The sequence below is a fragment of the Alligator mississippiensis genome, chromosome 2 (assembly GCF_030867095.1).
Source record: "Alligator mississippiensis isolate rAllMis1 chromosome 2, rAllMis1, whole genome shotgun sequence".
Classification (NCBI taxonomy): domain Eukaryota; kingdom Metazoa; phylum Chordata; order Crocodylia; family Alligatoridae; genus Alligator; species Alligator mississippiensis.
In genome coordinates this window covers 292,374,702-292,392,642 of record NC_081825.1, presented here as the reverse complement: position 1 = coordinate 292,392,642, position 17,941 = coordinate 292,374,702, and the positions used below count along the sequence as shown (strand labels likewise).

The following is a 17,941-nucleotide window of genomic DNA, read 5'->3' as shown; positions in this document are numbered from 1 at the left end:
GAACACAGCTATCTTGCTTGACAAACTTCCTTGTCCAGTGGGCTCAGCCAACAGCTTCCCTCCACACTGCCCAATTTTCCCACTGGCATTGGCTTACTTTCCCACATGAGGCTGGAACATTGCAACAACCAATTTGGGTAAGAAATGGACTGGTCTGGATCTTTACCCAACAGTTTAAACAAGCCTTCCCACAAATTCAAATAAATTGGGTGAACTTAACTTTTGCTTGACTTCTGCATTTTCACACCCTTCAGCTATTTGCAACTTTTGGCTGGAAGGGGAGGCACAGAAACACTTAGAGAGTTCTCTCTCTCTAAACTTCTGCTGGACTGGGAAGCACAGGGAATCTCATGAGAAAATCTGAGCACTTCTACCCTGATTTCCAGATTAGAGACACTAAAAAAAATGCAGAAATGCTTTGTATCCCACTAAGTCTCTAGGCTTCATGAGTTTTCTCTGTCGCTACCAATAACCCATCAGCTTCCAAACTAGAAGATAGCTCTATCATGTAGAACTAGCCGTAGACGTTCTGAGACTCACGCTCGGTAGAAGGGTCGAGCACTCCTAAATCACTGGCACGTCCAAGTCACAGCTGAAGAAATCACAGGAAACACAGCTCACACCACATTGAAGGCAAGAGAAAGTGTCAGCAGCCTATAACAGTACCTGCTTGGATATTCACAATAGAAATGCAAGGAAAAAGGTCTTAGAGTCCCTCAGTCGCTTCTGGAAAGTAGTTAGCATTGCCTCAAACTTTGCAAAAGTACAGCAAGACTGAGCAGCTAATCCAGATAGATGATGGTGTCGTCAGTGTAGATGCCAGCAGCAGAAGGGTTAATATTGGTTCGGTTCAATCCCATTGCAGCCAAAGAAAACCTTTAAGAAGAGTCCTTAAGCCTGGCTGCAGCCAAACCAGCTTCCAATGTGTTTGGTCTGACTTAGGTGACCAGTGCCAAACCACGTTTAAAAAGCAAAGTAAAATCAAATACGCTTTTAACCCCGGGGACAGGCCTTTGGTCTATACCTTTTCTGCAAATGTGCTTCAGCTAGTGCTGTTCACACTGTTTGTGTTTATAAAGGAAAACGACAGTGCTGAAACCAAGAGATTTATGGGCAAGACGTCTGCATCTCTCACTTCCAAGCTAATCTCATAAATCATCATGTTGGCCTCTTCAAGGAGAGCCATTCGCTAGGCCTTCACATCAGGGCCAAAATGAGCACTGCACTGACATAGCTACTTGCCAAAACAAGAGAGGAGTGATTTGCTTTCTTTTATTGGCAGGTCTTGTTTCCCAAACACAGGAACAGTGGAGAATATGCCTGGCAGGGACTTCACGGGACATCACGCCCAGTCCCCCACTATTACGAGCAGCTACATCACGTAAACCCATTTCACAAAGGCTTTTCGTTTAAAGACAGAAGGACAGGAGAATAGAGGAGCCCAAAACCTTCACTAAAATAATTGCAAAATTAGGCACTTTTTCCTCTCTTTTTCCTCTGGGCTGATTCCTTCCTTGGTCCCCACGCCCACATGGTCAGGTCAATGGCTGCAGCACCAGGGAGGAAGGAGAGGCTGAGGAAGAAGTATTTACTCCACTGCTGCATGGGGCACTGCCCTGTGACAGATGGGACCACACTCCATATTCAAGTAAGCTAAATGGAGCAAGTGGAGGGGACCACAGATCCAGGACTACGTTGTACGTACTGCCCAGCCATGGACCCGGATAAGGGTTTGCACGTGGGCAGGGAGAGACACTCAGCTCTCTGACTATCACAGACTCTGCTATGCCTGGTGTTTTATAGACATCGGCCACTCGCTGGGGAAGGAGTTGGGGTCTGGTCCAGTATCATTGTGGCTTTATTTTTAAGTTACTTTATTTACATTTTGGGCCGTGTGCCTCCCAGAACCAGATGCCTCCTCCCAGCACGGTGGCTAGCATACGGTCCTTCCTGAGCAGCCGTTAGCTAGACAGGATGAGTTTTTCACCTCTATAAACCCCTTCCTGTTGTTATCTCATGCTGCATTTGCTGCGTGTCCATTTCCCTGCTCTGAGCCCTCCCAGTCTGCACAAGGCAGGCTGCGCGAGGATGCTGGGGGAACTGGATGGCTGGGATGCGCAAGGATCCGTTTTAATTATCAAGGCCTAGTGAGGATAGCAAGGTCTTCCCAGAACAAGGAGAGGAGGGCATGGTCCTAAATGGTTAGCCACCCCAGGATCCTTTAGATGGGGGAGACGTGCGAAGTGCCCGTGCACGGAGCTGAACCGCACGGTCCAAGCGTTAGGCACAAGAGCTATACGGATTAAAACTGGCCTTCCACTGGCCGTACGGTGCTCCTGCTTGATTTCTTTTTAACAGCTGAGGTTCCTCAGTCTGCTTTCTCTTTCTAGCCCTGACAGACAGAGAGAGAGGTGGAAAAAAATGGTTTTGATAGATGGGGGAAATTAAGGCGGGCTCTTCTCCTTAGCCCCTGATTGAAGAGCTGACCAGTTATCAATTTAACACAACTGTCAAAGAGCTATGTACATGGCGTGATAGTCTGTGTCCGATCCTACTCCCACCTCTGAACACACACCGCCCCCTCCCCATCCCCACCACACACACACCCACATTTAAAATGCATACAGCACAGTCCTTTGGTATTGCAGCAGAAAAACCCAAGAGATAAAAATTGACTGGACATCACACAGCCTTGCCAACCCCTACATATTCAGCTATGCCAGAACCCTCCACCTTTTTCACAGCACTCTCCATTAAAAGTCATCATCCTCAGTTTCCTCTAAGCCAGCCGGCTAACAGCACTGCACGTACGAGATGAAACAGGAAGCCTAACAACTTTAGCCTGCAGGGAGACCTCTAGTGTTTTTCTTACTCTATGTCCTGGCATAGCTCCTCTAAAGTACAAACACACACAGAGCTCCCATTGTTTGCAGCCCTTCACAAGCCCACTGATCCTAATATGGAATTCAGCAGGAAACCCATGATTTCCTGACACACAGCAAGCTGGGGAAAGAAAGGAAAAACTCCATTAAAAACCTCTAGCTTTCCTCCATGTTAGAAATGCAATGGAAAATGGAGTGGATTTAAACAGGAATCCCTCTGCCCAAGCCGGAGAGGGAAAGAAGAACTTCACAGCCTCCAACTGCTGACGTTTTTCAAGTTGCAATAAAATCTCAGGGTCAGGATGAGGATTTCCTGACTCCAGCTAACAAGAGAGGACAATCCTTTTTATTTTTAATTAATATATATGTGAATATTTAATGTAGTTATCTCAATGGTTCTAATTACTGACTGGGGCACTGTTAGAGGCGGCTCTCCTAGCCTGGAAACATTAGTATGATTTCCTGAGTTTGAGAACCCCCCCCAAACTCAGGAACGGTCAGTACAATCACACTTCATTTTTCCTTCATGTGCACTTGGAAGTATCAGCAGCCGCAGCCGGAGCAGAAGCAGCAAGAATGAACTGCAAGGAGGAAGATGAGAACTGCACGGATGGCAGCAGCGATAACAGGAAAAAGATGTTAAAGTGCGTGGTGGTCGGGGATGGTGCAGTGGGGAAAACCTGCTTGTTAATGAGTTATGCCAACGATGCCTTCCCAGAAGAGTATGTGCCTACCGTCTTTGACCACTATGCAGGTAAGAAAGCACTTTTAACAAAACATGTAATTGGGGGTAGAAAGGGCTAGGAGGGATGTAAACAGAAATGAAGGGTAGAAGAGAACAGTTCCAAGGGGACGTAGAGGTTACTTCTCATCCAGGGCTGTGGTTCAGGGCTGGAAAGTATCCAGCCAGCATAGAGGGCAGCTCATACAACTGGGGCAATGAAGGATTTGTCCGGCGGGAACTTGTTTGCTTGTTTCCAGTTTCTATTTTGTGTTTGGCAAATAAGAAGAGGTAGCACCACTGTCAGAATGAAAACCCGCTGAGCTCAAAAGACAACAGACATAGCTCAGCGTTAGCATAAATACTTGCTGGGTCTGTTCATTTGCTAACTTCTGCATTTTGGAACTTTCCCAACCATAAATCTGACACGTGCATTTTATCAGCTGTCTTTTTCCTTGTGGCAAATGATTCATAAGTTGAAACAGTTAAATCCTTTTTAGGAACTAATCTTTGGGAAAACCACTGAGCTCATGTCCAGTGTAACTGGAATGAAATTCACTCTGTTTCCATAGCACAAGAAATTACTTTTAGCAGCTGTATGTAATGTTGTAGTGTGACGGCAAGCAAAGCCACAGCACTGACTGATTTTAGTGTTTTATGCTAAATGAGCTTTAGAACAAAAAACCCCAGAAACTTTACCAGCATGTAGAAAAGATCATAGGTGCTCACGCAGGGCAAAACTAACACAGATGTATTATGAAGACCACCGACCAGGTTCAGTACTCACAGACCTCTTTTACTGTAGCAATCGTGTACGACTTTTTCAGGTGCGTCTAAAGTTAGCGCATGTATGGGGCAATAGGCTGAAAATGCATTCAAAATGTTGCTTAAACTCTCTTAACTCAAGTGTGGCTTTTCCTCATGTTTTTGTCACTGATAATGTGCTTTTTTCTGTTGGTTGTTAATATGAGCCCTCAAAAGCAGATTCTATAAGCACTGCAAAACTCATCACATATCTTACAGCAGTCGACTTCTCCCCATTCTGCTTCCAGACTGAATTTGCATGGTGTGGCTTATCATAGATTTGCTGCTCTGTAACAGGAAAATTTCTGCTTTCCCCTTGGCTTCGTGTCAGGTTTAGCAGAGTATAATGGCCAAAAAAGAAAACTGTGTAATTGCTAAGACTGATGCACGGTAACATGAAGACATCTTCCCCTCATAAGAGTGAGTAGTAGCTTCATTTCGGGCAAACAGCAGTATGCTTTCTCTACCCCTTCCCACCACTTATTTCAAAGGATCAGTTTTAAAACATCTTTATATAGCAAATGTGTTTACATAGCAAAAATAATAAAGATATTTAAAAACAACATATATTCCCATACAAAATATTTTACAAATTCAGGTGCTGAAGAGTTACAATCCCCGGTTACTTTTTTATTGGAACTTTTAAGAGCCATAGGTACAAAGGAAAACATTACTAAGAAAGACCAGAAAGATAAGGAAACAAAACACTTCAGATATTAATAACCTATTCAGAGATAAATCCTCTCTGAACACAGTTGTTAAAACCTAGAGCCATTCAGAAATCAGAATGGTCGTTCCATAGAAAATTCCAACATTTTAAAATTTGTTCTTACTATAAATCTCCATAAAAAGTTGAAACGTTGACTATCGAGTATATGCTGAATATACTAAAAACACCAAAAATGAACAGAAACAATAAAGTTGAAAGGAAACATTTTGACCTATTAAAACAACAGGTGAAAACAACATGCCAACCTCTGCATGTAAAAAAAATGTTGAAATCAACACAGGGCTGCAAAATGTTTTGATTTTGACAAAAACATATTTTTCATTTAACAAAAATGCTAGCTTTATTAAAATAGTGATGCATTAGCAACATATTCTTCTCATCTCATAAGGTCATGACCATACTGGGAGTCCCAGAATATTTACTGATTTCCTTCTTTCTTAGAGGAAAGAGCATTCAAGTAAAGGAATTCAGTTCTGATCACAGACATTGTAAAGCCATCAACTTGAAAGACAATGTGATGCTACCCAGGGCAGAAAATCCAATCATGGAAAAATGCAGAAAATCACGGATTTTCTCCTTTAAAGGAAAACAAGGGCTGCTTAGGGCTAGGGGGAATGGGAAGAGGCCAGTCAGGCAGGGGGCACCATGTTCATGTGTGCACACACACACAAACATGTGGCAGCCAGGCAGCCAGCAGCTCCCACAGCCATTGGCACTGTGTAGGGGTGCACACAGGTGCACATGCACCCCCTGAGATAAGCCATGCACCCCCTGGAAACTCAGCCACAAAACCGGAAGTGCCAGTGGAAGTGTACTTCCAGTTTTGCTGCTGGCCTGGCAATCAACTGCTGGGGAACCCCCTCGTTGGTGATCTGGTGCCCCCTCCAGACTTGGGAGGCACTAGTCGCCCATGCCCACAGTTCCCGGCAGGTAAGTCTATGCGGTGGGGGGGGGGGGGGGGGAAGGCATAGACAATGCATTGGGAGGGTGGGGAGCACAGGTGATGTGCTGGAGGAGAATGGGGGGGCACATACCCCCAAATTTGTGTGCCTCCAGTGGGGATGGGGCTGCAATATGGCCACACTACCACAGGCAGGAATTGCCTCCATGGCCTAACAGACAGGACCTAGCACAGGAGGAGGGGGCGGGGAGCACCGCTGCCATGACCCCCGCACCAGCCACACTGCTAGCAGCATGCAACGTAATGGATTGGGAGGCTGTGCTGCCCTCACCTCCTCCTGCCACCTGCCACAGGGGTGGTGGGGTTACGGGCAGCCTGAGGGGAGCAGTGGTGGCAAGCGGGTCATGGTGGGGGAAAGCTGTGGCCCAGCACACCAAGTGGCTGGTGGCAGAAGGATGTGAGGGCAGCATGCCCCCCCATCCATTACTCCTGGTGCTGCTAGTGATGCGGCTGGCACAGGGATCCTGGTGGCAGCAGAAACAGCAATGAGTCTTGCTGCCCTGCACCAAGTCCTGCTCACTGGGCTGCAGAGGTGGTGCAAGCTACTGCCCTGTGCCTGCTGTGGTTGCACAAACCAGGAGGTGGGGGGGCATGCCCCCCCATGCCTTCCACACACACACACACACACACACACACACATCCTGGTCCACACTCCCACCTCCTGTCCCACACACTGGGGGGCTTGGGCCTAGGAGTGGGGGGCAGTGGTTTGGGAGTGAGGGGCACCAGCAGGGCTGGAGGAGTAGGGTGTTGTGGGTTGGGAATGAGGGGCACCGGCACAGCTGGGGGGCTGCAAGTCAGGAGTGAAAGGCACTGGCAATTTGCATTGTGCAAGTTGCACAATGATGAATGTCACTTGGGCATAATGGAGGGCCACATGTCGATATTGCTGTTAATATTTTCCTGTTGATGTTGATTTCTGTCTTTAAAATTAAGACTGTTGAGCTGCTTTAACTTGTAATGTGTAATAAATATTTGGGGGCCAAAATACTTATGTGTTTTCTACTTTCCTGAGTCAGGACTGGCTACCGATGTTTAAATAGGGATCCTGGTAGAAAAAAGGTTGAGAACCACTGCAATAGAGCACCAGCCAGCACAAAATACAGGCCCCACTCCTCCAATATAATCAAAAGCAAACCTAACATTGACTTCAGCACACAAAAAAAGGACCTCTACAGATGGTCACTAGGCCTGTGCGAAGAAGCTAGTATTTGATTCGGATTCGGCTGATTCAGGGGACAGTGATTAAATTCAGTGATTTGAATCACTGTCCCGAATCAATTCGGCTGAATTTGATACGGAGATTTGGCTGCCACTGAACCGACCAAATATCCAAATTGGACAGGCCCCATCCCCCGTCCGCTCTCCCAGCCCCATCAATGGCTGCCCAGCCCCAGCTCCCAGCTCTTTAAAAAAAAAAAAAGCCCATCAGTCACCAGCTGCTGCCAGGCAGGGGGGTGATCACTGCTGCCCTCCACTGCCCCGTGCTGCATGGAGGGCTTTGCCATGAGCCCCTATATCCCACCCACTCTCCCAGCTCCAGCTCCCAGCTCTTTAAAAAAAAAAAAAAGGTCCCACTCACTGGTTGCTGCCAGGCAGACAGGGGGATCCCCACTTCCCCACACTGCATGGGGAGGGGACTCTGCCACGAGCCCCCAAAACCCTGAGGTCACTGAAGCAACCAGTAAGTGGGGGCTTTTTTTTTTTTTTTTTAAAGTGCCGCAAGCAGGGGCCAGGCAAGACAGCCATAGGGGGGCTGGGAGAGCAGGTAGGGGATGGGGGCTCATGGTAGAGCCCCCCCTATTCAACGTGGGTCAGCAGGGATCAGCACCCCCCACCCCCGGCCTGGCAGCAGCTGGTAACCAGGGGCTTTTCTTTTTCTTTTCTTTTTTTAAAGAGCCAGGAGCTGGGGGTGGGGTCAGGGTGCGGAGTCTGGGTCCAGCTCCCTGAGGCAGCAGGCGGGGACTGCCCAAATCTGCAAAGCTCTCTGAATCTTTTCCAAATTAGTTCAGAGAGCTTCGAATCCATTCAGACCTTTTTATAGGTCTCCTCATTTGATTCGGATTCAGAGATTCAGCTGCCAAATCGGGCCGAATCTCCTCTGAATCGAATCAGCACCCAAAGCTTCGCACAGCCCTAATGGTCACCACTTCATCTACTACTGAAATGTGGTGACCTGTGGACCAGAATGTTGCAGATATTTAACAATGCAAACAAGTCCAGTACACAAGCATCCAGGGCCATTAATGAAAAGTATATCTCTTCCCTGAAGCAATTATCAATAACAAATCCCACTCCCAATACCCTGTAAGAGTAAGATGTACCTCTCCGTCCAAGCTCAGGATGAGATGGGTGTTGGAGAGGTCTGGAGAATGGTGGCCTAGGACTCTGGTGGATGATTAATTTGTCATATTGGATGTTGCTACTTCATTCTTTTATCTGATCAGGACTAAACAATGTATCCCTTTATTTATCAGTGTACTGTCTAGGGCACCCATAGCATTGGATGGGCAGTCTTGCATTGTAGAAAAGTAAAAGTTCAGGTCATGGATGAAATAATTCATATTTTGGATAAACTTCTATTCCCAGTGGCAGGCAAACCAGAATTCAATCCCTCTGACAAACAGGATATGGTTGACAATAACTAACAATAAGTGCTACTGGCATAGTTTAGCCATTTCTACCAAAGTTGGCTTTGTTCCATCTTTCGAGTTCTAATGCTGACCTGCTGCGAACAAAGCAAGTGAAATCAGAGTGAGTTAAACTGTACCCAACTCTGTGCTGAAATTAGTTAGGACTGATACAGTAATGACACAAAACAGGGTTCAGCCACTAGTAGGGCAACACAAATAGGAACAAACTGGTTGATCAGGACATACTACTGTTATTCCTCAATATTTAAAAAAACAACCAGACATTGCACAATAGTTCCCATCCCCCCCCCCAAAAAATATTGCATGAAATTTAGGATTTCTTATTCATCCTGAAATTCATATTCAAAATACATTATTTTCTATTTTATATGACACCCAACCAAGGAGCAGCATCAACACAATGTGACTTCGTTAGCCAATAGCACATAAGATTAAAGTGAATGGTTCACAACAATATTAGACTGAAAACTGCCCATGTAGTAAATACAGATAGTTAGGCTTGGCAAGATTCAATTTTTATTGGTAAACGTCCATAAACAACTTCAGCTGTCGGACCAACAAAAAAATATTCCCATTGTTAATAATCAAAATATATAGAAAGGGGATGTAAGAAAAATAACGACTGATGGAATGTGTGACGAGAGGGGGAGCAATCCTACAGAACTGCGCTGACTGTACTTGACCTGCAACCCCCAGAAACCCCAGGGGACTGGGAACAAAGGAGAAGGAAGTCACAAAGTGGACGAGGAAGCTACAGGTGAGCAGAGATGGGACTGATGGCAGCTGCACTGCTCAGCTGGCAGCAGTCCTACAGTAGTTACGTTTGTCATGAGAGCCAGTGAAAAACTGCACTATAATACTGTCATTAATAAATTGTTTGGCCCCCATACCCATTATTTCTTGCAATCCCCAAAATTTAAATTGATAAAAATCGCAATAAATGCTTAAAAATAAACATTGATATTACCTGTCTAAATCATTTAAAAAATGAATTCTGCCAAGCCTACAGATAGTGAACCATTTGAAGAAAATTAAGAGTTTTAAGTGATTTTCTAATGAATAGCATATGGAACAATTCAATCATGACTGAATGGTGCAAGTTAATAGTAACTTATAATGACTTGGTCATTATTCTTGGTACACAAATAAGGTTGATTGAAGCCCAAGAGTTAAGTTATTTTAAATGGATTGATAATCCTTTTTTTCCCTAAACTGCTTCACTTCATTATTCCTCATGTGTGAATGGCAATCTGTGTTACGTACTATTATTATTGTTCCCTGTTTGACTGCCTGGAACTTTTAGGAGTAGCTCTGGAATTGAAGCCATGTGGCTGCATGACAGTGGTACTACACATGCAGCCATAAGATGATGATGATGATGATGATGATGTGGATGTCACCACACTCATATGTCAGAAGCATGAGGGCCAGAAACCCAGCAACAGGTAGAATGGCTAATGTCAATAAGACCTTGGGTGCCCAGAGGAGGGCTGTAAGATGATGTGGTCAACTGTCTGAGCTTGAGTACCACAGCTGCAGCCATAAGCTCATGCAGTGCCATGGTAGCACAGTCACACTGCTGCTGGTTTGGAAGCTAGCATGTGTCGAGCAGACATGGTTCATCTCAGCATGTCTCAGCCTGGCAGTGCTGTGTGCCATGTAGACAAATCTAAAAACTCTTTGTATGCTTATTGCCCTCTTTAAGTAGCAACACCACATATACATTATACCAGAATGACTGATTCCCAGTAGCTGGGTTCACTGAACAGTTTTTTTTCCAGATGAGAAATTCTACACAAAGGGACATGGAAACATGGAAAAGGACAAAGGGGGGGAAAAAAGAGTTTGCCCAGGGTTTCTAATCAACAGATATCCTTACCCCTACCCTTACAGAAACCTTTCCATTTTTGCAGGATGTGGTACACTCTTGCTATACTGAATCACCATGGTAATGGCTTAGTCATTGATTACATCAATGAAAAGTTTCCCCTTCAATTTCCTTTGCATGTGTTGTCCCTTTAGCAAGCCCTGGTGCACATACCTAGCTCACTGATGCATATCCGCGTTGCAGCTTATCATACTGTGTTAATGCCATTGACATATAGTGACTTGGTTATACTCTAGGGGTGCCTGTACACATGCTCTGACATGTTCTAATTAAAACATGTTGGAGCAGACTCAATTAATCGAGTCTGCTCCAACATGTTCTAATTAGACTCAATTAATCAAGTCTACTCGAGCATTCTGATTAGAAGGCTCCAGCAAGCCTCACCATCACATGAATTCAGCATCCCATGTTTCAAAATGGCAGCGAGGGCACTTCAACTAAAGCTCACTGAACCACCTTTAGTTAAAATGCCCCACTGCTATTTAGAAATGTGGGACACTGAATAAACATGGCTGCGGCATTTTAATTAGAGTGACTCTCTGTGAGCTGCCCTAATTAAAACACCCTTCCCCCCTACCCAGACCACATGTATAGAAAACCCAGTTTTTCAGGGATCATGGTAAGGTCTAACTATATCACGGAAAAGGCAATGGGCAAAGGAATAAGCTTCCTTAATGTGTCTCATAGAGACAAAGAGACATTAGTCTGAAGCCAGTATAGATTTTTACCTTATAGACTAACTAAATCAGATATGTGTAGCTGAAGTTTTCATGAGTCTGGGCTCACTTCTTTAGATACTGTCATCTTTTTCCCACTTGCAGCTTTCCAAACCTGTATCAGCAGGATTGGAGGCAGGAGATGTTGGCAAACAGACCTGTAGCACTGCCACGGTACAAATGACACAACCTTAGGTCATGCCCAGTGTGTCAGCAGAGACGCTTTTCTGTTACTCCAGAAATATGTGACCTCAGAACCAGTCTTAGGGGAAAGAGATAAATGCTGGTAAAAACATCCAGGGTAGGAAGCTGGGTAAAATCCCCTCCCCAAAGGTACAGGGTACAGCTGTAAAAATCTGCAGGGAAGCGGAGGAGAGTGTTGCTCAGGGGGAAGAAAAACAGCAAGTGCTGGGTACAACAGAAGTATTCCCAGCTCATTACAGACAAAAAAGCCTGTGCCATCAGCATTGATAGAGGCACATCAGCCACTGCGATGGAAAGCATTAACAAGAGCTTGTGCAGTGACATGGGAGGGCTCAATCCTGCCACGATGCAGGGCAGACGAGATGACTCATGACAGCTCCTTTCCAAGCCCATCCACTCTGAAGGGAAGGAGGCAGAGTCTTTTATTAAAGACTCTTTGGCAAAGACAGTCAGCAGTGACTTTGACGTAATGATGTTAACAGGCTCTGCGAGCACAGAGCTTTCTGCAGACGTTGTGGAAAGCAATGGCTTTAGCGCAAAGTGGGAAAACATCCATATTCAAGCATGATGTTAATTTTTTATCCTCCGGGCAACATGACAAAACTACCCCTTTCCCCATTCGAAAAAAGAGTCGGTGTTTACAATAACGGCACTGCTTTCCTGAGAACAGGCCATAAGAAAAAGCCTGTCAGGTTGGAAAACGTATTTCAAAACTGGCAGCAAGACAACTGCTACGAGCAGCTGTGTCCTGAGAGGACCGGCCCGCTCTGACGTGCGAAGACTTCTCATCCTGCAATCTTGCTAACTCCACAAGGCAAAACTCACTGGACAAAGCAAAACTGTCATGCAATCGTAGCTTTTATCTTCAAGGTGCTGGTGTTTTTAACCTTTGGGCCAGTTACCTGAGACTTCCTTTCTCTGTAAGCAATGCCACCTCCATTGTAATGACCATAGCAAATGGAGAACCCATGCTCTTATGTCTGCATTTAACAGATGGAGAGTTTCCACACAAAGCCTTCTGCCGTGGAAATATCTCCTTGCCTTGCTTCAATGGAGCATGCTTTCTAGGAAAGCTAAACACAGCCTGTCTTTTCTCCTGGATATGTGCAAAGAGGTCCAGACAGGAGGTACATTGAGGGAATAAAGTGAGAAAAGCTAGGAGCTACAGGGCTGTTCTGGATTTAGCTAAGGACAAGCCTTGCTGCTTCAGCTATGGGCAGGCCCACATGCATGTGGTGTCTGTCCTGCAACAGAATTTATGCAGGCCTAGGGTCCCCCTCCATAAAATCTGCTGCAGAGTCTATATTTGCATTTGATTACTTTACACTATTGCTTTCAGTTACCTTAGGCGCGCCCAAGGGCAAGTGGAGGTAGCTTGAAAGCACCTGAACAGCACGGAAGTTGCTGATTGGCATATTTGCTTTAGCTTAACCCCATTTTGGAGGCAAAGTTATCATTAAAAATTCACCAAGGAATGGTAAATCGCTGCAAGACCTAAGCTTGCACTGTACAGTGATAACACATGGGACCCTTCACTGCGGCAGTAAGATCCTCCCAGAAGAACCTGGGAATCAAAGTTCAAGAGCTCAAGAGAAAGGCTGTGAGATGCCAGAGAACAGCAACAGCTGCGAGGCAGTTGGGGAACTAGGAACCAGTTCCCCGTCTCCCACCACCGCCCGTGCTTTGTTTCCCAGGGCATAAGACACTCCAACAAGTAAAACCTCGTTAATTCAAATTGCCAGGAAGAAAAAACACTGACTTTGAAATAAACCAGTTTGAAAGAAATGTACCAATAGTAATGTGCATGCATGCACAGACTTACTTCAACCACGTGCAGACTTTACTGATAAGAATAAAGTGAGGAGTTACCCCAGTGACTAATTAAGAAGATTTCTTGGGATGTAGCACAGGAAGCTCCCAACGAAGACCAGCAGCAATGATCTAGGATCCCATTTTCTTCTGCTTAGATCAACCTAAGTGTGGAAATGTCCTGCTACCTTTGCTTCCCGCCCTCCCTCCAATCCCACCAAATCCCCCCATGGATTTAGCATCCCTGCTTCAGTGAAACCACCCTCTCAGGCATTCCCAGGCCAACCCCCAGTTGTGCCAAACTGCAATGTTTTGAGGCTATGGACCACGGTTCCTGTGGGGAGCACTGTGTGAAAAAAAAGCCTGGCTGGCGATAACCAGAGGAAGGGCTGCACCTTCCCCGCCTTGCAGTATAAGGGTGAGGAGTGGCCAGGCCTCCGCAGGCAGCAGGCAACAGGCCTGGGGACCTCCCTGCCACAGAAATCCCTGGAAGCTGGGATTGCCCAAGGGAGCAGGGGCATGCGGCTGAGGACAGCAAGTGCCAGGGTGCAGGGGAGCCTGGAGAAGTGGAAAATGGGGGCATGCACAATCAAGGTCAAGCCATCAGTGGCATCAGGGGCAGTTTTGCAGGATCAGGAATGGTGGGTCCACAGAGAGGGTTGCTGGGAGTGGGGGAAAGAGGAGTGGTGGGACAGTTCTGCACATAGATTGATCTAAGCAGAAGAAAAAAGGCCCCTAGATCATTGCTGCTGGTCTACATTAGAGACTCCTTGTGAAATCTGCTTAATCAGTTAGTGGGATAACTCCTTACTTTGTTCTTATCAGTTAGTAAGGTTCACATATCAGTGAACTAAGTCTGGCACATACCCATAGTAATTTGAGTATATGCAAATTGTTGTCCATAGATTCATTTCAAACCTGTTTACAGTATTTCAAAGTCAGTATTTTTTGGTTCCCTGAGTTTTAAATTAATGAAGTTTTCCTGGTCTGAGAGACCAGAAAACAGCTCTAAATTTCAAAGGAGATATATTTTGAATGAACCATATCATAATGCATACAAAAACTTACAGTTTTGGCTGGGGAGTGACAACAACTTCAAGGTAGCCAACATTTTGAGCTATCCAATACCAGGCTAATGAGGTTTTACAGTATATACAATAGGGTAAAGTCATTCCTTAAAATACTGTGGCTTCCAGGACCATTTGCAGGAATACGACTGGTGGAAATGAGACCAAGCTTCATCCTAAAGAGTGCAGAATTTGTAATGCTTGGCCTACAATAAAAGTCTACGGCTAAATAGAATGACTCTCCCTCCAACGCGTGCGTGCACGCACACGCACACACACACATACACACATTTTCTTCCTAGGGATTGAATCCAGACTTTAAGTATCTAAAGAAGCAACTCCATTAATGACTTTCAGAAATAGGTTCTTCTTCATTTGCACCTGGAGAATCTGGCTTAAGCCTCATTGTGTGAGGCACTTTGGGTTTTGACTTGCTGAGGCAGCAGGGGAATCTGAGTGAAGGCTGATCTGTTTTAGAGAAAGCAGGTGTTCTGCCAACAATATACTTGCTCTGATACTGAAATTTGAATTTGTGTTTAGTATGAATAATCAGTTAAGGGTCCTGCTCTCCAGTGCATGTTCACTGAAGTTAATGGAAGGTATAAAAAGAATTAAAAATGCTGTAAGCATTTTCACTCTCATTTTATGCTTCTTTGACTAAGTAAACACACAAACCCTGATTTCAGCCCAATACCACTGAAAATCAGGAATAAGAGAATTGTAACTGCTGGGATTATAACGATGTAAAACCAGTGTAAAGGCAGAATCAGACCTGAATTCCAGTTTTTAGTCACAGCTTTCTGAACTGCCATCAGGTGTTGGGCCTTAGGTTTGCAAGTGGAAAAAAAAAAACCAAACCAGAAGAGTAACAGTTAGAGCTACCTTCAGTAGAAGTCTACCCTTTTACATGAAGTAGGCACTAGGGGCACTTTTACACGTGCTGTAATTACAGTGTATCGGAGCAGCCTCCACACTTGTGTTAGGCACCCTAGAGGCCTACGTTACCCTTTTCCTAGTGTAGACTATATAGTTCCCCAATCTGTGAAAACTCACCCACCAGCAGCAGTGGATCCGGGGGGGGTGCAGTGGCATGGCTGCACCCCCATTTTGGACTGGATCATGTCATGGGAACCTCTAGGAATATTTTTAAAGTCCCAAAGCATGTAAGAATTCACCCTCCTTTCCCTCTGGGCTTAGCGGTACATCCCCTCCCCTCCCTTTCCACCACTCCCCCACATGCTGCTGTTGCTTTCTTTGCTGTCCAAGTGGCTGGGGAAGATTCAAGCTTCTCCTGCCTGCTCCATCTTGACTGTGTGATGGATGGGCTCAGCTGGGAGCAGCAACAGCAGCAGTGGTGGCTATGGGAGGGACAGAGGGTTCCCTCTCCCTGCCCCTGCTCCCAGGGGACCCCACCTATCAGCTCCCATGGCACCATTTGCACACAACAGTGGGTGGGTGGATGGGGAGGAGGCTGGGAGTGGGGGATGCAGCCATCCCTGCAGCACAGGTAGCTGCTCCCTCAGCCACCTTTTTCAAATTCTAGATCCACCCTCTGTCCCGCAGTATCTGAAGTCCACAGTAATTCAAATCCCTGCCTGGCCTACTGCTTATAGCAACTATGTCATGGATCAACAGTGAGGACTGAATGCAGAACCTTGAGTGCGAAGAGGATAAGAACCTAGTACGGGTGTGCAACGTGGGTCCTATTCGATTTGGATTAAGCCCAAATCGGGGACAGTGATTCAATTAGTTGATTTGGATCACTGTCCCTGATTCAAGTCGGCTGAATTTGAATCTGAAGGTTCGATGCTGATTCAGAGAATCAGCGATTCAGCCATGGACACTGCTTTAAATGTTTTTTCTATATACCTCAAAGTATCAGCATGGCTCGTGAATGCTGTGGTGCACGGAGTGTCCTGCAGGAGTGCAGGGTGGCCCTCCACATGCTCAGTGGTGAACCCAGAATTGGACCGGAAATACTTCTGGTCCACTTCCAGGTCCGCCGGGGAGCACACTGGGGGGCCCCACTGTGCCAGGAGAGGTGCGGAGGGTCCCAGTGCACTCCCCGGCAGACCCGGAAGAGGACTGGAAGTACTTCTGTTTCATTTCTGGGTCTGCTGCTGAGCACGCTGGGGAGCCCCCCTCACTCCTGTGGGACACTCCATGCACCCCAGCATCACAGCATTCACGAGCTGCCTGCTACCTAGAGGTATGTAGAAAAAACATTTAAAGCTGTGTCTATGTCCAAATCGCTGAATCTTTCCGAATCTCTCTGAATCGATTTGGAGGGTTCCAATTCGATTTGGAGAGATTAAAGGGTCCTCTGATTCGATTTGGATTTGGAGATTTGGCTACCAAATCGGGCTGAATCTCTGCCCAATCAAATCAGGGACTGAAGCTTTGTACAGCCCTAGAACCTACTGCCGGCAGTAGGCAGCTAATGGAGTTCCTTCTTTAGCTGAAGCAATGAAAGATTAAAATGTTAGCTCAAAGGGGTTCAATCCCCAATGAGAACCAAAGGATGAGTTTAGAAATCATCTCTATTACTGTTTGCTCACTGCACATCAATCGGTGCTGTAACTTTTAGTCTTGCCAGCCATAGAATGGAAGAAAAACCTTACTGAGGGTGGAACAAGCGGATTTTAGAAGCTCCTATTTAAAATAAATATGTCCAGCTAACCACTACAGAATGAGGCAGATAGATGACAGCTGTGCTCACCCTTTGATGTGCCGTTAATCAAACCTCATTTGCAATAGACATGATCATTGAAGGACAAGGTCCTGAACTATGTAGTGGGGGCTAAATGAATTCTAAGCAAAAGGAAAACCTTGAAGTGAAAGAGTGTGTTGCATGTTAAAAAAAAAAAAAAAAAAAGCCAACAAGGAGACCGATCAATGAAGAAACAAAGGAAGCAAATAATTTCCTTAATGCATTTCTGCACAAACTGCTAACCGCCTAAGAAATCAGAATGAAGTAATTCATGAAGCACAACAGTTAATTTATCAGGAAGGAGGTATCAATTTTCTGCTTGTATATTTGCAGAAGATTCAATGAAAATGCCCATATATTAATAATAGAGTCATTTATTTTTGTCAAAGAAAAATTATTAGATGACAAAGAACGTTTGTTTGCTTTTCCTAAATTTCCCGTTCACCTCATTCACTACATTCACTTAGCTAGGCATTTAGAGAAACGCCTGTGGTTTTCATGTCAGGCAATTTTCACTCAAGTCACTCCCAGAGATGCATGCTGCTAAATGAAGGCAATGGTTCCAATCCTCTGCTCCGTTACAGAGGTGCAAGCCCAGAATTTATCCCTCCAAGCTTTTTTTCCCCTCCACCTGTTTTTAAGTACACACAGACTGCACCGAAGGAGGTAAAACCGGTGCTAAAGCACTGAGGGCCCCTTTGATAATTCCCTCATTTAATTTTCAAGGAAGTAACAGTTCATTCAGATAAGTTGCTGGATGTCCCAGGGGTTTTCTATTGCTATTGGGCACAGTCA

The 17,941-nt window shown here is 45.5% G+C and overlaps 1 protein-coding gene across 1 annotated transcript in view; it reads left to right on the top strand.

Annotated features, from left to right (window-relative positions):
* Positions 1-2,944: 2,944 nt before the first annotated feature.
* The window catches only part of RHOJ (ras homolog family member J), a 97,102-nt gene continuing 82,105 nt past the window's right edge, over positions 2,945-17,941 (top strand). The window contains exon 1 of the mRNA XM_006264242.4: positions 2,945-3,636. Coding sequence (XP_006264304.1) covers positions 3,459-3,636 — 178 coding nt within the window. The 5' untranslated portion in view covers positions 2,945-3,458. The remainder of the gene's footprint in view (positions 3,637-17,941) is intronic.